Source organism: Embiotoca jacksoni, unplaced genomic scaffold (genome assembly GCF_022577435.1).
Source record: "Embiotoca jacksoni isolate LCO1_2020_lvr unplaced genomic scaffold, fEmbJac1.0.p SCAF_1, whole genome shotgun sequence".
Classification (NCBI taxonomy): Eukaryota; Metazoa; Chordata; class Actinopteri; family Embiotocidae; genus Embiotoca; species Embiotoca jacksoni.
The window spans coordinates 14,384,524-14,406,242 of NW_027185229.1; the positions used below are offsets into that span (position 1 = coordinate 14,384,524).

Below are 21,719 nucleotides of genomic sequence, written 5' to 3' on the forward strand. Positions count from 1 at the left end.
AAGCAGTCATTTTCCTGGGTGAACTTTAGGCTTCAAACAAACTCCTTCCAGCTCCAGATAAATTCACACTCATAAGAGGAACCTTCCCCACCTCCACCACCATTGCTGCAGCACTACTAAAGAGGTTCGTGCTCTCCTCTATGTTCTCCCCCCTTTTTTTTTTTTTTTACTCCCCTTCACATCCCTGGTTTTTCTTTAAGGGCCAGATCAGCACAGTGCTTAGAGGAATTCAAGGAACCGGATAGAGCCTGGACACGCAGGTGCAAGAGATTTGGTTCCAGCAATGGTATGGTACAGGAGGAGGAGGTGGGTAATAAGCCAAGAGCGGAGGGCAGGAAAGGAATGACGGAAGAAGACAAAGACGTGAGGAAGTGTAGGCTGGCTAACTTATCATTGTTTTGTGGATAAAGAGCAGGAGAAAGAATGGGCAAAGCAACAAACAATATCGATCATTAAGATTCAAGTCAGCTCCTAACCCAAACTTTGTTTAGTTTACACCAGTAGAGAAAATGTCTCCAAATCATGTCTGTTCGTATTTACAATCTTAAATCTCACTTAAACTTCCTGATGATTTTGCTGAAATGAAGGTCCACTTAATTAACTTTTTCCAGCCCTTTCATCCATATGTTGTGGTCTGCCTCATTGAACTGATGCAAGTCCTTCTCATTAGCCTCCACATGGCTCCAGTCTTTTTGTTCAGTATGAGCACTTTTTATATCTACAACAGTGAGATGGGGTTGAAAGCGCTGGAAAAGCTCATGAGTGGACCTTAAATCTTGCTCAAATACTGTTTTCAGGCAAGAACAGTAGACGTAATGAACAAAGTCTTCTTGGGGATTTGCCTCTGCCTGCACATATTTCAAGTTATTATTAATAACTCTTGTTTGACAATGTTTTAGATCAAAAAAGAAACAAAAACTAACCGGATGTTACAGTCTTGAAAGATTGACACATCATTTAATTGCAACCAATGTAGCCTAGTCCTCCTAAAGGCCAAATTCATAATTTCTGTGTCCACAGACTCAAAACAACTTGCACCAGGACTGTCACAATCATGGAATTCTTGTCTTTTTCAGTTCAATTTATGCCACTATTATATTATAAACTAAATCACATAACCTCATGAAAATGAAGAAACATTTACTGACATTTGGAAATATAAATATAAAATTACTTTTCTGTTTACCTTTTAGGCTTTTTAAATAAAGTAAAATATGACAGAAATAATAACTTCAAAGTGGAAAGTTTTTCACTGAAATATACAAGGACATTACTGACAATGACAGGTACAAATAGCAAATAAACTATGCATTATGGTGGTGCAAATTGTCCACTGATGTGCCATCAAACCGTGGCAGAAGAAGGGGGCAAAACAGTGACACCAGTCAAACCTCAAAATGAAAACAGGATGGAAGTATGAATTTTCTGTCAGTTTTATCCAGCTGGTTGTATACAGAAGAATGGAAACCATCTTAATAATTATGTAAAATAATTGTGATTAGGTGATTCTGTAAATTTTTTGTGACAGACCTACCTTGCACACACTATACATAATACAACTGGGGGTATGGGAACGGGGACACGTTCCACACATGCACACTAGAAAACATGATGGTGATCTCCTGACAGCAAGAAGAAGAGCTGCTTTGTTTATTGTGTTTGGCTGAACAACAAAAAAAGTGAAACAGAGAAAACAGTGTGTGCAATCGCTTAACAAGAGAAGGACCAAGGATGTGGAATACAGTACACACATATGGTGCACAAAATGAGTGCCCAATCTACTTTTCTCAACATGCACAGTTAGAGTGGGTGACAAAATTTACGCCACATGGACCCTCACAGAATCCATGAAATGGTTAACTCGTTAAATTTATTGTCACGTTAACTTACTTTATATATACCGATCTTTAACCATGATTAAACTGTTTACAATTCTTACCAAAATGGCAAGAAAATAAAAGCAATAGCTAAGTTGACCAAAGCTCACTGGCACTAAAGTCTGATTTGGTGACGAGTCTCTAACATTACTTTTTTTCCCCACTTTCAGACAGCAGGATGAATTTCCAACGCAGTGACGTTCCTTGTTCAACATGTACAAACGTACAAAAAGACATCATCGGAGAGAACTGTAGTTTCATTTCTGCTGGGGTCAACCAGCGGCCTACTGCAGGGCTACTGTACTCAAAGAAAAAAAGGTCATGAAGGACGAAAGAAGAAATGGGGAACAAAGGGAGGAGGAAGAGGAGAGAAAGCCTGCTAGGGCTAATTAGAGAGATAATAGAGGGCCAGAGCATGCAGGGGCAACTGGAAGGGGTCGACGTGACGAGGTGAGTGGTAGATGGAGAGGAAAGTGGGGAAGGTGGGGGTGAGAGGGAGGCGACTTCACCACACGAGGGGGATGCTCTGCAGATGTAAAATCACTAGACTAGACTGGCAGCACCTCTATAGGACCTGAAATCAGCTTTCTCAAGAATACATACCTTTCCTCATGAAAGCAGACAGACAATCTTTGTGCGTCTACCCAACAGCTATTGGTGCAGTCATGCAGGAAGAGTGTACAATCAGCGTTGGTCCCTCCATCTTAATTCTAGTTACAGTAGGTCTATGGCGGTGGGAACCCCTGGGAGGTCCTGTGTCGTTGGGAACTCTCGCCTCTTGTTAGCCACTACATGGCTACGGTCTTTGATCAGCTCAGCTGACTCGTAAGCTCAGCTTAGTGCGGCAGGGGTCTGGAAAATCTGGGGAGAGGGAGAGAGGTGAGAAGTGGGGAGAGACGTTGGAGAGAGGGAGTAACTGATGGCACCCACTGAACCATGTCTCCTCTGGTGTGGGCTCGGAGGGAAGGAAGAGGTGGTAGAAAAGACATGATGGTGATCGGAGATACGCAGGTTGAAGATAAACGGGGAGAGAGGATGGCTATATCTCGAAGCGCAATAACAAACTACCATCACCACAAGGCACTGACCCAGTAACTGAACTGAAGCCAGGCATGAAAGCAAGGTCGACCGCAGTGAGTTTAGGAAACAGTGAGATAAAAAAAACAATTCATAGAATGCTGCCTTTGGATGTCATTAGATGCTCAAGACTTTGGAACATTCATGGAAAGTGCTTCCATCAACCTCTCACGGTCATTTTTTTTAGGTTTAGACATCCAAAATGACACAATCAAAGCAATTAAGCCATCAGTCAACAGCAGTAACCTGTGCCTACCATTCAACTCTCGAATTGTTTTACTCTACCACATTCTCTGTTTTTTTTTTTTTTGTGTGTCACAGAACTCTGTGCTGCTGTCTACTTCAGGGAAAAGACGCCCTGTTCAACTCCATAATGAGCAGAGCCAACAGTCTCTTCAGGGGCACTTGAGCTCGACCAGAGGAGCTCTTCTTGGGGCACAGACATACATTATTCATTTCTGTGCTTAGTTAGCATTCATTCAGACGCCACCTTCTTATGTGGGCTCTCTGGGCGAAAAACATTAACAGGAAAGGCTTGAAGTACTGTAATTATCCTTTACTGTAGAGATCTACAAAGTCTCTGGGAATATTGCTAACTATGTACAAGCTCGCTTCCCAAGTGATATCAATTATGTAGTATCTTTCAGACTGCATACAAATTTACTTCATGTGACATCAAAGAGAATCTGCTTCAATGAATAATCCCTGCATGTGTCTTCAACTACACTAATCCACAACCTGCCTGTTGCATTACATAATTCTTCTCCGATACTGTTTACATGTCCACATGTGTCTCATGGTAGCCCTGGCAACACAAGCTAATCTGATTGGCTACTGATGTCTTAAATGTGTGTGCATGGGTATGAGACTGTGCTAACCACATTTGGTGGTTTCCTGTTTAAGGAGAGTCAAATAGATAAGATCTGAGAATAGAAAAGTGGTGTATCCACACTGATAACGGCGATAGAGCCCAGAGTAAGAGTACATGGATCCTGGGGAAAACTCAGATGATGTCATAGGCATTGTTTGAACTGCAACATGTTTATCAAAATTGATGCACATTTTAGAGTGGGCTTTTATTTTGACCAGTCCAAGCCCCACCAATAATCACACTGTTTAATCAGCATCTTGATGTGCCAAACCTGTCAGGTGGGTGAATTATCTCGCTAAAGGTGAAGTGCTCACTAACATGGGTTTGAACGAATTTGTGAGTAAAATTTGAGGGAAATACACCTTTTTTGTGCACAGTGTCATGGTTTGAATCTGGTCTCTGTTTTGTTTTTTCATATCAGCTTTGTGTCTCTTGTTTTACAACCCCATTTCCAAAAAAGTTAGGACGCTGCGTAAGATGTAAATAAAAACAGAGTACAATGATTTGCAAATCATATAAACCCATATTTGTTTTTAAAATAGACCAAAGACAACATATCAAATATTGAAACTATGAAACGTTATTGTTTTTTGGAAAATAAGTGCTCATTTTTAATTAGATGCCCGCAACACATTTAAGGGCAACAAAAGACTGGAAAAGTTGTTTAAAGCTAAAAAAAAACAAACTGCTGGTGGAACTCACAACTAATTAGGTTAATTGGCAACAGATCAGTGAACAATGTCTGTACGCAAGGGAAAAGGCTGAAAACCAATATTGGATGTTCTTGATCTTCAGCACCTCAGGTGGCGCTGCACTAAAAACAGCCACAATTCTTCAGTGAAAATCATTGTATGGGTTCGGAACACTTCTAAAAAAACATTGTCTATGAACACAGTTCATTGCTGCATACAGAAATGCTGGTTAAAACTCTACCATGTGAAGAAGAAACCATATATAAACATGACCGTCCCTTCTGGGCCGGAGCTCATTTAAGATGGACTGAGGTGAAGTGGAAACTGTCCTGTGGTCTGACAAATCAAAATCTGAGATTCTTTTTGGAAATCATGGAGACTGCATCCTCTGGCCTTAAGAGCAGACGGACCATCCATCTTATTATCAGCACTCAGTTAAAAAGGCAGCATTGTGAAGGTCGGAGGGTGCATTAATGCATTAATGGGTCCTACTTGCTCGCCACACAACAGGTCGGGTTGATCAAAATTAACCCAGCATATACTGAGTATCATGTTAAGGAACTCATGGAAATCAGCTACATTTTTGACTGGTTCAACTTAGCGATTCAGGGGCACTAGGAGAGAATGCGTCAGCTAGTGGTTTATCATATAAATTACTTCTAAATTACTTCTAGGCCAAAGCTCCTGAAGGGATCTGAAATGGGAAAGACTTTGGCAGACTTTGTGAAACTCAGGAGGAGTTTAGAAGAGTCCCCATGTCCCTCTGTAACCTATCTGTTAAATCAGACTTGAAGCCGTCTAGCCTTTTCCGAGTGCCATGGAGGACCCACTGCCTGGTGTAAAATCAAACGCAGTGTGGAGCACGGGCTGGCTGGATGCCGGTGCAGCATGTCGCATTTTGGACTTAATGTTGGGATTTGTTAAGGGACTTCCCGAATCTGTCACTTCCTGCCTTTGTGTTTTCCCACTTGTTTTTGCCAGCACCTGTGTCCCTGTTGTGTTCGTTCCTGTTCAAGCCCATTAACCTCGTGGAATTTCTTCTGAAGCTTGTTTTTTTGTTCTTTAAGTTCTTTTGTATTTTACCTGCTTCAGTTTGTTTGGTTTTGTTTTTAGTTTTAGGCTGGATTTTTTCTTTTTTCCAAATCAGCCATGTGTGGCTCGCTTTTTTTCACAGCCCTTTTCTTTTGTTGTTTATAAACCCTAGTTACACACACACAGAAGTCTTGGATTTTCTAATTCAACTAATTTAAAATGGGAGTAAAATAATTGTAGTTTAAAACTGCCTGTGTCTCTTAAAGGTTCTTTCAAATTATTTCAAGGATAATTGCAAGGTCAGTTAAGGCTTTATAAGCTCGTTACTATATATGTTTACGATAACAGCCTCATTTAATTTGACAATAAATTTAAAAATGAATTCAAAGCAAAATCAAAAGCTCTGGCAATAATTAGATATGTGAGCGGGCGCAGGGTCCTTTGGTTCCAAATCAGATTGAGTCAGAACCTAACCCTAACCCTATCCTATCCCTTGCTCCTTCCCAGCTCATCCAAATATGGTCACTTCTGGCTCAAAAATAGGAAGATGGCGATGGCCACAATCAAAACTCGAGGCTTCAGAACGGCAGTTCACAAACCCATGGGCGATGTCAAGGTTGGCTCTTTTAACCATGATGGTTTCATAACCTCAACCGGATGTTCATTACCATAACCGCGACGGAAAAGATCCTCTAACCTAAATGAAGTACTTATCAAAACCGAATACAGGATTTTTTGCTTAAACCTAACCAACCCTTTACTACAACATTGTTACATTGTAGAAGGCTTAAAGCCTCGTCAGACTACAATTTTCAACTGTGACAAAAGCACAAACTTGTGAGAGAACCACAGTAAAATCTTTTGTTGCCAATCCAAAAATAATGTTCTTAGGTCAAACTGGGAGAAGTGAGTGTCACAAATATATGACCAAATTCTTACAGTGTGACAGCAGCTACTTTTAATGTCTGCACTCAAATCAGTAAGAATAGATAGATAGATAGATAGATAGATAGATAGATAGATAGATAGATAGATAGATAGATAGATAGATAGATAGATAGATAGATAGATAGATAGATAGATAGATAGATAGATAGATAGATACTTTATTAATCCCGCAAGGGGAAATGTTTTCGCCACAGCAGCATTATAGATACAGGAAAGCAATAAAACAACAGTCAAAATATATTAAATATAAAAATGCACAGTATATACAATAAAATAGAATAAAATAAAATAGAATAATTAAATTAAAACTAACCAAACAATAGTGCAAGGATTTAAACAAACAAGAAAACAAACAACCAACAGTGTTATTGTTGTGTGATGAATTTTGCCAGAGGTGAGTTATTGTACAGTCTTATTGCAGTGGGCAGGAATGATCTCTTGTATCTGTCTTTGTGACAGCGGCGCTGGAGGAGTCTTTTGGAGAAAGTGCTCCGCTGTCCCTGCGGCAGGTGGTGGAGAGGGTGGTCAGGATTATTCAATATGGATAATAATTTCCTCAGCATCATCCTCTCCACCACCTTTTCCAGGCTGTCCAGTATATGAAATAGAATAAATGCAACAATGACACAAACAAAGCAATTAAGCCTTCAGTCAACAGTGTAATCCCATTTTTTAATATAGAATAGGGACGAAAGAAGAACATGCAAGCACAAACACACAAATCAAACCAGAAAGATTCAGAAAGATGTGTGACCCCTTGTGAAACTGCATTTTCAAAATATAAGAGCAGTGCACATAGATGACATGGCTCTGCTTTTATATCCCTTTTCCTATTTACATCATCATGGTGCTACAATTTATAAGGCAATCTTTACACAATATGACATGCATCAATTCAATTGATTAAAAAGATAAAAATGGGGGATTTTTGAAAGCAACGATAAACAACCTATTTTGTGTTTTTTTGTATGAGCACTCTAAGCCTACAGGCAGTGAATGTTTTACATTCAAACACTGCAGAGTGAAGTTTTTCACGTGTACTGCCATAACCCCACCAATGACAGTATGTTGTTATGATTCCAAATAAGGTCTTCCAAAGCCCTGTTAAAGCCCCCACCCCTCCACCCACTACACATTGACCAGAGCACTTGTTTTGCTGTTCTTTCATCTCCTCTCTCCTCTCAGACTCAGCTGACCTCTGTGCTCTGAAGACAACTCCCCACCCTCCCCATATGTCAAGCCTGTGCAAACCTTAACATAGACTACCACGTCATGGTCAATATCCAAACCATAAGAATGGTGAGGATGAGAGAGCGGCCTGAAGGATAATAAACCAGGGGATGGTTTGAACCATGGTTGGACCTTCATGTATGGTTCTTTCTATACAAATATGAGTGTGAATATGTCTACGCAGTGAAGGGTTTTCAAATATATGCTTGGTGCTGTGAGTCAATGAGGTCACTTGCATGTTCACATGTTCGGGTGTTTTTTTTAAATGAACTGGTTGTTCAAGTTCAAGTTCAAGGTTAAATTGGCAGGATTGAAAAGAGCCAAAAACAGAAAAATATAAAGTTGGTAAAAACAAAGCAGCAGAGAACTGGATGTTCATTAAATTGGAACAATTACTAATGTACTATTTGTTCTGTACAGCTTTGAGAATATTGGAGAGAACATGCTTTTTGTGTAGACTGTATGTGTATGTGTGTGTGTGTGTGTGTGTGTGTGTGTGTGTGTGATGAGAGTGAGTCAGTGTGTGTGTGCAGGGTGAGGGTGAGACATGTCTCTTACAGATGTGAGAAAATGGCCATGCCTCTGAGAGTGAGTGTGTCGACAGTGTAATTGGCAGAATCGAATTATTGAGTTTATCTTCAGTGAATTGAAGATTTAATGAGCTGAGTTGAAGAAGAGCTGACCGGGCATGCAGCTGTGGGAAAACAGGTTTCTGCGTTCTCCACAGACACAAAAGGCCGGAGTGTGTCTGCGTTTACAGCTCGTAAGGATGTACAGTTGGGTGAACTCTCCCTCGCTCTCTCTTCATTTGTCGGGGTTGCCATGGGGATGGGGGAGGCTTGCCTCGGCAGCCCATAATTTCCAAAGAGCCTGTCTGGATGTGACATGTCCTTTTCAGCCGGGGCATTGTTTAGATGCTGATTTACGTGGGTTTGTTGCACTTTGCCACCACCTCCTCCACACCTTCAGCTGGGGGTGGCAAACCTTTAAAGGATCAATGTACCTAATACCTGATAAAGCAGAGTATTGACATTTTGTTTGACCTGTTTGACTGAACGTCCTCAGTTGGGTTGGATGAATTTGCACAAAGCGCTACTTTCTGACTTTAGCTATGGTGTTTTCCATCCTGAGCTACATCTTTTGCTTTTCCTTTCCCTCTCTTTGAAACAGTACGTCAGTCAGCCCAACCCTCTTCCCTCCCAGTAGGCGTTCCTACAACACAGTGGAGTCCAATCACAGGCCAGTCCTTTTCCCCGTCCCTTCATGGTCAGCCTGTTGTGTTCTTTTTTCCCTTTTTACTTTTTTTTATGCTACCCCTCATTGAGCCACTTGAGCCTGGAGCAGATGGAAAGATTGTAGTGGGGGCAAAGGAAGTGAGCAGCAGACGGAGAGAGAGAACTGGAAGAAGAAGCCATGCAGAGAGTGAGGCATCCCAGCGACGATGCTTGATGAACTGATCTGCTGACCACCAGAAACTCTTTCTTCCACTTTGATCAATTCCTAGAGGGACCAAAGAATCAGACAGGACAGCCCCGAGGAGGAGACATCAATTCACCATCCCAGCTGACCAAGAGGTGGCGAGAAAAAGAAAGAAAGGAGTTAGAGACAAGGACAAAGAGGAGAGTTCTACAAATGTTAGTTAAAGCAGAGAGGCAGAAGGAGATGCTCAGAGGGACCAGATAGTGAAGAGAAAAGTGAAAAAAGTTCCAGGTGTGCCCACAAGGACTGCTCAAAGAAAGGGCGACGCACCAGACTCGCCCAGTAAAAAGTTGTCGCAAGGCAAGCAGGCAGATAAAGAGCCAGGCCAGGTAGAAAAAAAGAGGGACAGAGTTAGAAAAGGATGGCCAACTCAGGTCTCCAGTTGTTGGGTTACTTTCTGGCGTTGGGCGGCTGGATTGGCATCATCTCCACCACCGCCTTACCCCAGTGGAAGCAGTCTTCGTATGCCGGCGATGCCATCATCACAGCTGTGGGTCTGTACGAGGGGCTATGGATGAGCTGCGCCTCGCAGAGCACGGGACAGGTGCAGTGCAAGATCTTTGACTCCATGCTCTCGCTGGACAGTGAGTACAATGTTTGAATTTAGCTTGACAAACCCCGATGCTCTAACTCGCAGTGGCTTGTACTTTCTCTCCTCAATTATGCTCCTTTTCTAGACTTTGTAAATGACATTTATTTCATTCTGTTTGGTACAACTTCTTTATAAGGGATTAAATTTCATGCTCATAAACCAACATACAAATCACTGGGTAATTTGGCAGATGATGAAAAAGTACAATTAAAATTTAACTAAGCTGTTAATCTGCTCTTAATACACCACAAAGAAAGGTTTCTCTAATTCTTTTAATCACTCTTTGTCCTTCAAATGCTTTCTTCCCTGACTGTTTTCGTTTTGTCTTTTTGATGAGGCAGTTCTTTGTCAATGTTAACTAACCTTCTGCTCTGCTCTGTTTTTCCTCCATAATTTCCCCAACAAATATCTATTTTATTGTATTACAGATCACAACAGTTATTGTAGTTGGCCCATTCATTTGCCCACATTTTTGCCATTAATCAGCAGCAAAAACAGAAGGAAAACACTTCCCCAAGAACTAAAAGCTATGTGAGATGCATTCAGTTCACCAGCTGTAAATCTGCTGTTCACATCTTTAATGAAGTTCAATTAATTTATTAAAACTACAAAACACCATGACAAGTTATGTGCGAGGACCGAGAGGGCGTGAGGAATGTAGGGTTCAGACATAAATTAGCTCAGAATATAAGCCTCCTGTCATCTCCAATGTGTAAGCAGGAACTAGTGACTCATAATTAATTGGACAAAGATTATATGAATCCATCCATCTACTGTCTGTGTAAATCGTCCTATTAGAGATTCTAATGAGAAAGTACAGGGGGTGGGAGAGGGTTGGGGTCGAAGACATTTTCACGAAACAGTTTTGAGTTCTGCCTGTTTTTTCTCTGTGATTGTGATTCTGTCTGTGGCACACTTCCCTTGGAGCAACAAATGAGGCACTTTGCAAACATTTTGGTGTCTTGGTGAGTCATTATATCAACACATTTTCAGTGGCGATCTGTGCGACGGGGCGCCTGAGCTGATCTCCCATCTCCTTTGGTTGATTGCAGCAATGAGAACGGCGTATTGTCCTTGCGCATGAATAGGGGCTGTTAGGAGAAGAAAAGGCCAGTGTTGAGCCAAAGACCAGAGATATTCCCAGAATGCGTTCTGTCTTCCCCACACGCGCACATTGTTCCATTTGTCCATTAACACACTCTGTGAGTACAGATTCAGACCAAAGACAAAAAAATACAGAAAAAAACTCTAACTGCTTGTTGCTCTGAGGCGTGACCAAGCATTCTTGATTAATCACAGGTTTATTCAGGTGTCTCCCCAGACAGATTATGATACGCAGCAGATCCAATCATGTGCCCGGTTCAGGGAAGACGCTGCATGTCTGGATCTTGATTAAACGCTTCTCCGGTGTTGGTTTAATCCAGCAGTTAAAGTTCGGGAAGGAGCTCTTCTCCCCTGGATACGTTCGCAGCAGGAGCAGCATGTGATGGTGGGTGTAATTGTTCACCAGACTGTGCTGTGCTTTGCTGATGCGGCCAAGCAAACGTGATGGAAAGAGTTGCAGGTTTACTGAGCATTTGTTCAAGAGGAAGATGAGAGACAGGATAATAGATGGCTGAGAAGATTGACTTTTATTTGTGAGAAGAGGAGAATGTGGTTTGGTGGTGCTGAAAGGACAGCTCTTTGCACCCAGGAACATCCGCGCACAAAGTTAAAGACACGTAGACCTGCTTTTGACCCTCTGTAACACTGAATAATTACCGTATTACTCACTGTAAGAGGTACGGTGTATGGTGTCTCGTGTAGAAAACTTAACATCCATGTAAAAGGGTAATTTTGCTTGCTGAATTACCCTTTTGCTGTGCAGGAGCCAAATCATCTGTGTCCGCTGCTGTGTATTTGTTCCAGTTAAAAAAATGTTACCAAAATCAACAATGTATTACTGTGCCTGTGTTTCTCTCCTTGCCCTCATGGACAATTTTTTTTTTTTTTTAAAGTACAAACATTACTAAACATTACATTTTAGCTGTGAATGGATACAGTCTTGGTGCCCTCCTGAATATTGACAGCTGCAGGATGGTGAACGTGGCACTGAGGCAAAATTATGTGATTGTTATAACTGATGTGTTTTGATGGATTTTGGGCAGCTATAGGAATAGAATAGAATAGAATAGAATAGAATAGAATAGAATAGAATAGAATAGAATAGAAGGCTCGGTTACACAGAATCAGTTTATTTTTGAGACTTTTTTGGGGAATTGTAGACAACAATAAAAACAGAGAAAATGACCAGCCTTATCAACTGATGGGTTAGGTGCTCGGTCTCATTGACAGTGAGTTGGAAGTTAACCATGTCCTCCCATCCCAAAGAGCGAATGAAGTGGTGTGATGTGTAGGGACCCACACAGTGACCAGTAGCAGCAGCTACGTCCTCCCATCCCAACGTGATCAGTAAGAAAAAAATATTTTATCTGATTAAAGTGAGGTAATAAAACAGAAAACATCATGTTAGTGAGTTTTTGCTTTCACTTTGAGTAGAAATTGGATTGAAAAAGGCCAGGGGGTGTGTCCTGCACAGTGAGTGGGCAAACAGATATTACGTATAAAACAGCCGCAAGTGACCTCACAATGGGTCCTTACAGTGCCCACACACACACCAGCAAGCACACACACTCTTTGAAAGCTTGTGGCTGGCACTGCCAACCTTGGCAGTGGAACGAGAGGGCCTAGTGGGTGAGCCAGCCCACCCCCACCACTCTCCCACCCTTCTTCTACCCTCTCCGTCACCCCAAAGGCCCCCAAATGCCCTTGTGGTTTGTCACTGACTAAAAGTGGTCAGAGTGGTGTCATTCAGCCTAAACCCCCACATTCCCTCAGAAGAAAAGAGGAATACCCAGAGTGGATGGAAAACAAAAAAAACAACAACAAAGAAAATGAAACCTCTCTCTGTGAAAGACCATTCGGCTCCTCCATCAAAAGGAGCTCTGGAGCCATAAATCAGACTTCAAAGATCGTTCCATCCTCTTCCCCATCATAACTCCCTTCAGATCAGCTTCTGAAATGCTGATTTACTGCTGCACCATGAATGATGGTGTGTGTATTTCTGTCACAAAGGCAAATGATGACCTTTGGCCTCCTGCTCAGGCTGTTGTTCAACAGCTCTTTTTGAAGTGATTCTCTTTTTCTTGATCTTATTGTCCCATTTTACTCTTTCTATATTATATATGACCAGCTTCTATACTTATTTCTATTTCAATTAAGTCAACTTAAGAGCAAAAAAACTGTGGTTGAAAGTTCTCATAAAAAGCAAACAATTGTCCATTATATTTTTTTGGTATTCTGTTGCATTCTATTCCATTGTATTGTATACTATTCTATTCTACTCTATTCCAGTGTCAAATTACGCTAAGTACCTTTTGAAACAGTAGTTTGATGGTAGTAGTAGTAGCAGTAGTAGTAGTTGGAAGATGCGGGTAAAAGATGATTTCAAAGCAAAACTGTTGTCTATTCTATTCTATTCTATTCTATTCTATTCTATTCTATTCTATTCTATTCTATTCTATTCTATTCTACTCTATTCTATTCTATTCTATTCTATTCTGCTCTATTTTACTCTACTCTAAACTACTCTATTCTAGAAAAGCAACACATTTCTCTTTCTTGACATTAGAATCAGTAGTTTGATGAGCTCATATTTGGAAACTGAGACAGACAGATCTGAAAAAATTCTACTGGAGTGCAAAAGTGGATTTTTTAACTTATAAAATCGAATTACTATCTTTTTTTTCAGGAGCTTTCAAACTGTGAGGTTCATTTGAGAGCTCCACAAATAAGTGAGTGTACCTTAAATTGGAATTTCAAATGAAGACTATTCTATTCTAATTATGAACATTTTTTTTTCGGTGTAGTTGTGAAAAGATGAGAAATGGGGAAAAAAAACTAAAACATACAAAAAGCAGCTGGTGAACATTGAGTAGTTTTGTCTATGCTATCTTGATCTGTTTGTCTGTTCAGAGATGTCATGTTTGTGTTTTTGATGTAGAGTAATTTGTTTCTTGACTTTCTCTGGTTTTCCACCACTATTAGCTGACACTTTGTTATTTAAAGCTAATGCCTGTAATCTAAACTTTGAAACCTGTAAGAAAAGCTTTTCTCATTTATTTTAATCACCACATTTGTCAGCTTTGTCAAACATCAGATTTAGGATATTGGAATTTGCTCAATTTCTACTGCTGCAAGGATTTCAAACAAACCCCTTGCTTGTTGTAAATAAGACACACTCTATCAGTATTTTGACAGTATTAGTATGCGCTTAGCATTGCTTTAACATATCTATGACCGGCTGTGGCTGAAGCAGTAATGTCTGATTGCTGTGGCGACAGCACCGGGAAAACAATCTTGCTTTGTGACAGAGCCACACTAATCCCACTGTGTGAAACATGTAAAGCAGGACCTCCTACAGTCGCTCTGTGCTAGAGAGAGAGAGTTTCATCTGTGTCTATTCCACCTACAGTCATCGTGTGCGTGCCGGTATTGTGCACATACGTACATACGTGTGTGCGTAAAAATGTGTAAATATGTTCCTCCCACTAAGTTATGTGTGTGCCGCGGCCTGTGTGGGCAAGCGCATTCGATTTTTGAGACGGCGAAATCACAGTGGAATGATGTGGAGAAGATTTGGGGGATCGTTTCATTTCCCAGACTTTGGCCAAGAAAGTCACCTCTGGAAAATAAAGAGCTGGAATTTTTGCTCTGGAAAGTTGGACAGTGGTGAACTGACGCTAATGAGTTGCCGGTCGTAAATGCATGTGGTCTCCCATCAATCCTGCTTGGCATGTGTAGCTTCACTCCCTTATAATTATCACTTTTATGTCAAAAATATTTTTGTTTCATTACAAGGGATAGACTGAAAGGCTGTTTGTTTTCTCATCTACTCACCATTTTTCTCCCTCTCTTCTCCTTTATTTCACATCTTCTGTTGTATCATCCAACATCTTGTGCTCTCCCTGCGGCCTCTGCCTCCTCCTTTCCTCTTCTTATCTAGTCCACATCCAGACATGCCGGGCCCTTATGGTGGTGTCAGTACTGTTGGGCTTTATGGCCCTCATCATCAGCGTGGTGGGCATGAAGTGCACTAAGGTTGGGGATAACAACCCGGCCACCAAGATCCGCGTCGCTATCACTGGAGGAGCTCTCTTCCTGCTTGCAGGTGTGATTTCTACCTGACATCTGTAATTATTTGTTTAGTTTTTATTTTACGCGCAAAAATACATGCATCATCTACCACAGTCGGTTTATTTAGCGAGAGTTGTCTGGCATTTTTATAGCCTGACTCTCTCACCAGGGGTCTTCTGGGTAATTAGAGTCCCCGCTGTAAACAGGAAGTGGTCATTTCGGAGGCATTAGCTGCCGACCTCAGACAAACCATAATCTCAGGGGAGAAAACTAACTGAACACGGATCCCCACCAATTCATTTGTTGAATGTGTTGTTGTTGCTGCAGTGAATGTTTGCAGGGTTATTTAATACTGAGAACTAATGCACTGGTTTCTCCTTCCACAGGTCTTTGCACATTGGTGTCAGTGTCCTGGTATGCCACTCAGGTGTCCTATCAGTTTTTCAACCCAAATACGCCGCCCAATGCCAGGTATAGATCTCCGTGTGCTAAGGTCTTTTCTATTTAAGAGGTGCCCTCGCCCAAGGTATTAACCCAACACAGTGGAACTAAGCTCCCCTTAAGTAGTTGTTTGCTTGAGATTAGACTAAAGCATCGATGCCCTTTAACTATTAACAGACTACGGTTATCAAGCTTTGATGTCAACATTAATACGTATATTTGCTATGATGTTGGGTAGCCAAACAAGGGACAAACATGAAGGATTTGTGATAAAGGTGACATTTCATTACCCTTCTACTGAATGTGCTTCTATGTTCTGAAAAAGCCACACTAATTCTGAAAAAGCCACAATGATAATAACTGTACTTACACAGTTTTGAGGCTTGTGTGTCACAGTCATTTATGCTACAGACTTCATCCCAAAAATTCCAGGGCCACTTGAATCTGGCTTCTTGACTTTTTGATTTGAACTACAGCCAAGGGACACTAATTATAATGCTGCGGTCAAAAAGTAGGTCAACAATAAATATGGCCAGTTTCAATAGAGTTTAAAAGGATGGCTGCAAAGATTGTTCACATTAAGTGCCACCATACGCTAATTATAGCTGATAAATATGGTTGGCTACAATTGCTAATAGTTTGAAATTATGGCTAATAACAATAGCTTAGATTAATTGCAAACAGTTAACAATATTTGGCTGATAAGTAGGCTACGGCTAGATACAGTTTCTAATTCCTTCAAATTATGACGTGTAAAATAGCTACCATTAAATACTAACAGGTGCTAAATATAGCTGAAAAAAAACCCCATCTTCACTTGAAAATACTTACAAATCATGACTAGTAAATATAAATAACATTATTGCAAATAGCTGTCAATTGTGGCTCATTTATAAATATGACCAGCTTGTGTTAGTTGTAAGTTGTAGTTATAAGTTGTGTTAGTAAGTAACAGTTCCAAATAATGGAAAATAAAGATAGCTAACTTCAAAGAACCACTGCCGGTAGTTCCAAATAATAGCTAACAAAATTGCTAAAACTAATTGAAAGCAAGTGTTAAATGTCTGTTTAACATGGCCAGCTTTAGTTTCTTACAGTTCCAAATTTTGGCTCGTTAAATGGCCAACATTACCTGGTGAGAGGATAGACATTAGCATATTTTGTTACTAATTTCCAAATTATGCCTATAAACACGGCCAGCTTATCAATAGTTTATTATAACAGTAAATAAACACAGCTGGAAATATTAATAGTTCCCATTATTGCTCATGAACAATCAGAGGAAGTTTTCTTTCATCTTTGTTTTAAATATCAGTCTCAAAAAATAAAAATAAAATTCTGCTATGATGTAGCTTTTGGATCTTCTTGAATATAGGATATTCATGTTATTGTTTTTTTTTTTAAAAACATTTTTTTTTTTTATCTCCAGCTAGTTCGAGATAGCTGTTTTAAACCTTTTCCTTTCTATTTCCTGTACAGGTATGAGTTCGGCTCAGCCCTCTTTGTGGGCTGGGCAGCGGCCAGTCTCACGGTTCTGGGCGGCTCCTTGCTGTGCTGCTCCTGCTCCAAAGACAACATGCGAGGGCAGCAGTATTATCGCCAATCACAGCCTTCCACAGCCAGGGAGTACGTGTAAACCCCACCCCCTTCCAGCAGTCACCCAAACAGAGAGCAGAGGACACGCTTGTCGCACCCCCCCCTTTTTTTTTTTCCCACTCTAATTATGCCTGCCAAAACAAAAAAACAAAACAAAAAGACTATCATGCGTACACACATGCAATCATATAGCGCTCACAGACTTGCATGCAGAAACACATCGCACACAGTGTTACACACAATCAGTAGGATGTATTTTAGTGGCCTACATATTTCAGGTCAGTCATCCAGTTCACGTATACATTGTTAAACTTGTATTGTGAATGGAAACCTCTTATGTGCCTTATTGTCATTATTGGATGTTGTTGAAATTAGTGCGGGGAAATAACGTAAACAAATGAAAGCATTTGCTTCTTTGTACAGAGGAAATTTGGACGATTTAAAGGGCAAAATAAAAGGTGCATCACAGTAGATACCCACAGAGAACGTCGGCATGGAGCTGCTAGCACTGCAAAAATCGTTGAACTTTTACCAGCATGTCCTATGCTTCCTGGTTGGAGCTGCTTTTGTGTTTCGTCTCCACATTACTTTGTGTATTCACACTCCACTGGTGCAGTTAGGTTGTGTAAAAGGAGAATTTTCAAAAACATGAATTTACTCATAAGCTTTTACTTTATCTGTCATATTATTTCTAAATGTTTGTTCCCAGAATGCAGCTTATAAAGCATTTTATTTCAGGGCCTTTTCCACACAGCCAGGAATGAAATTAAGAACTGCTAAATCCTTAATTTATTTATTTTCTGCTTTTAAATTAAAGACAAATGTACAAAAAAACATTAACATTGGAATCAACCAGTTATAATCAACAGGCAGCTCTGCAGATATAGCAATGATGGATGCAGCTGGTGAGCGATTAAAACAACCAAAATTACTTACAATAAAAAAGCAGATGTGTATGGTGTGCTATTACTGTCTTACTTTGAAAAAAAAAAAGGAGCTACTGTTTTACACAACAGTCACCTGATGAGAGCTGCACACGGGGACACAATCTGAACTGCAGAGTGGAGGTGAATTGCTAGTGGAAGGTGTATGTTTAGCTTGTAATGAGTATGAATGCTGTTAATTATCACTTTGCTATTATGCACAGCACTAAGAGAAAGTGGAGCTTCTAATCGACACATATCGTCACGCTCCATTTACTGACATCATCACTCCAGATTCATACCCTCCCTTATCTAATTATCTCTTGTATAACCAAACGTCTAAGCTATGTCGTAGACTTCTGAAAGAATAATCTTACTGGGAATCATAAGTTATAAGACATATGGTATTATCTTACAGTGGACAATAAGCTAACATGATGCTTTACACACGGCTACAAATGAATAGAAAGCATATTTAACTTCGCTACAGAATACACTGTTTGATTGATCACATACAGCGACAACAGGTGTTTTGCAAACCACTGACTGCGCCATGCAGATGAAGTACAACAGATAACCTACCTGCAGCCATCCCCACATTACAGCCTGTAAAATTTAACTGCACACTAAATTGGCTCTTGAGTTCCCCCTTAATGCTCCCGCATCACTTTGCCCTCATTTGTGTTTCTAAAAGAGCTGGTCCATCACTGTTCCAGATAATAATGCCATTAACTTTTCTCAGAATAGGTCCCAGTCACCCCATTTCCCTCTCATATGGCCTCTCTTCTTGGAAGACACTTGTTTGTTGAGTGCTATTATTCTCAGATTGGAAGGAGGTTGTAGGTCTATTGGAAACTCTGTGGGCCCTTTAAATAAAGAGGGATGTCAAGCCTCACTGTTTTGTCAGTAGAAGCTGTATTTTGAAGAGGGACTGCTCAACAATATGTGTGAAAAACTACTTGTAAAGCTATGTCCAAAAGATACGACAATATACATTTAAAAGACTAGTTTGGAATTTAGGGGAATTCCAACCAAAACTTTAGTTTTTAGCTGAAAGTTTCTGTAGATGAGAACACTGATACCACTCTCAACTCTCCATGAAAGTAGGCTCCCAGCCAGGAGGTTAACTTAGTGTAGCATAAAGACTGCAGAAGGAATAGCTTGCAAGCTGAGAAACAATATGTAATATGTTAGCAAGTATGTTTTAAAATGCGAAGTTCCAACATTTTAAAAAAAATGTTTCTTTTCCTTTTTGATGAGCTATTTTCCCTTTGCTTGCGGTCCTTAGGCTAAGTTTAACTGTCTCTAGCTTCATAGCCTATCAGTCAGGATGTTAAGCAGAAATGCATGAAAGGCAGTGGGAAATAGATCTCCAGTAAAAAAAACAAAAAACAAGATTGAATACTTTTAGCAGTGAGCTCTAAAGGTGCTGGTCAGCAGTGTTTTACAACTTTTGGACAAAGACAGGTGAGCTGTTACACCTAACCTCGCTTTAGCTTCATTTTTAGAGTAGTTTCAATTGTATCATCTAATCTTAGCTGGATTAGATGATACAGGGCTAAGGACTAATCTTAGCCTAACCTTTTTCATTTGTAGATTCCTTGCTGACATGTAGCACCATCGTGCACACATCCTCCTCATTTGCCTTTCAACACTATTTGCTATTGACTCAATCATCCCACTGGCTTTGTAACACGATGGGAATTGAAGAGGTCTTGATGTGTCACTTATTTCCCCGCCTATCGTCTGTTCATCTCTGACTGTCTTCTTCTCTCCTCTAATTCAGGGCAGACTTGTTGAGTGAAACTAGTTTCCCTGAATGATCAGCCCCCGCCTTTTTATCGAGGACTGTCCGACTGTCCAACCACTGTCTTCCCCTCCTTTTTTTCCTGTTATCTCTTTGACCTCAAATTTGGACCTCTTGTAGTAGATGATTCCCCTTTCTCTCCGTATTACATCTGCACCTTATTATTTTTTAATGGGAACCAAAATATACTGTCTGCTCCCATTTGCCCCCAACGTCTGAGCCTTTTCTGTAAATATGGACTCTTAAAAAGATGTGATCAGACCTTTTCTTGAAGAAATGAGGTGTCAACCCTCTACTACTACATCTCCAACACCCCCTTCCCTCCTTTCTGTCTCATTATTGGATGAACGTTAACAATGAGTTGAAACATATTGTGGGTTTGTTGCGCTGATTTATGATTTTACTTATATCCTATGACCTCTGGGTGTTTTTGTAAATGTGTCCTTTGGGTTTATTTTGTTTGCTGTGTCTGTACTTTGACTGAAACATGTCTTTTTTTCCCTTTTGAATTGCAGACCAAATGTTAAAACTACCCCACCAGAGAAAAGGGAGCAGTACTTGTAGTTTGGGAGAGTCTTCTGGCCTTACCATGGTTTAGATTCTGTCAAGAGACAAAACCCTCTCACTGAGGAATTCAAAACAGACAAGAAAGAATTTATGAACAGCAACCTGTTGAATATATTGCAACAACATAAATTAGAGTATTTGTGGAAGTTTAACAAATTGTTTTAAAAATTAGCTGTTTTAGGGGGTTGAGAAAGATGATATCCTTGTCTTGTCTGTGTTGTTGACTTTGGGAGAGACAGTCATTCAGGGTATGTTTTCTATAACATGTTTAAATGCCCAGGTGTATATACCACCTACTCTATTCTCTTTTTTTTTTTTTTTTTTTTTTTTTTTTTTTTTTTTTTTTACTACATATATAATGTTTTACTACAGTGCCTTATAACACATGTTTGTGCACATGTATGTTTTATAACTACATGGATTCTTTATAGTCCGCCATCCCATGTGAGGGATGTGTGCCCACAGTTCATCTGCCAGCAGTTCTGTATGCCTTTATCTATTGTTGGATTTCCAATAATGAATGTGAAGCTACTCTACAGTACTACTTATGAAACAACAAATACACACCATAGGTAGTCTGCATAATGCCTCATGCCACTGTTTATAGAAAGCTGTGTGCCTGTTTCCAAGTAGCCTGGATTGAGGATATACCAAGTACATTCATTTTGTTTTTGTTAAGTGACAATATGATTTTGTATGAATGACAGAGTCGTAGTATTAATGACTCCAAGGGATGTACTGTACTGCGTGCTGTCTCCTGTACTAAGGAATGCCAGTTAGCTGAGTGTTCATATGCCCCTCTGATGCCTGCATTTATTTACCATGCCATTCCTTTTTCTAATATTTACCTCCTCTATGTTGTGTATCATCTCATTGACAGTATACCCCTGTCTGTCTCTTTTAGAATAAAGTAAACAGAGACAAAAAATAAAAATGGTATTCGTCTCAGTGTTTCATCAGTTGTTTCCTAACATTTCACCCCTTCCTGACTTTTTGCCCACGCCCCCCTACTCGTTCCTCTTTTCCAGCTCAAATACTTCTTTCGCACCCTGTTGTTCAGTAATTGCAGACGTGGAATTCCACTTCTGCTCCACTGGACTGTGGCACATTCTTAGAGTTGGACTCACAAAGTTAACTTGATCACCACTGATACAACTGACAACTTGTTTTGTAAAGTTTGAACTTGAAAACAGTTGTTAAATCATGACCATGTTCACAGTTAGGTTTTGTGAGCATCAACTATATTTGACATCATAGCTGGTGAAACCAATGGAAAACCTGATTTTAGACTGATCCCCAAAAGGTCAAGTTCATATTTTATTTTTATTTTTTTTCCCACGACTGTCTTAAACAATATTCACATGAATATTATCGATCACTGTAACCACTTCTTCTCTTAATAGTGGCTGTGA

General features: G+C 40.2%; 1 protein-coding gene across 2 annotated transcripts; it reads left to right on the forward strand.

The window, feature by feature from the left end:
• The first annotated feature begins 9,032 nt into the window (after positions 1-9,032).
• cldn19 (claudin 19) lies at positions 9,033-21,252 on the forward strand. 2 transcript variants are annotated; one of them, XM_069139018.1, is made up of 5 exons: positions 9,033-9,790; positions 14,843-15,007; positions 15,360-15,444; positions 16,894-17,040; positions 19,720-21,252. In XM_069139018.1, exons 1-5 carry the CDS (start codon positions 9,568-9,570, stop codon positions 19,754-19,756), a joined length of 657 nt encoding a protein of 218 aa, XP_068995119.1. In that variant the 5' UTR covers positions 9,033-9,567; the 3' UTR covers positions 19,757-21,252. The 2 variants fall into 2 exon arrangements, with proteins under 2 accessions (XP_068995119.1, XP_068995035.1); XM_069138934.1 differs by having other exon boundaries at positions 9,034-9,790; positions 20,256-21,252.
• Positions 21,253-21,719: the final 467 nt, after the last annotated feature.

Coding starts and splice junctions, on each gene's coding strand:
- cldn19 (XM_069138934.1), top strand. CDS start 9,568: ATGGCCAACTCAGGTCTCCAGTTGTTGGGTTACTTTCTGGCGTTGGGC. Junction 9,791..14,842: donor CTCCATGCTCTCGCTGGACA/GTGAGTACAATG, acceptor CTTCTTATCTAG/TCCACATCCAGACATGCCGG. Junction 15,445..16,893: donor AATACGCCGCCCAATGCCAG/GTATAGATCTCC, acceptor TTTCCTGTACAG/GTATGAGTTCGGCTCAGCCC.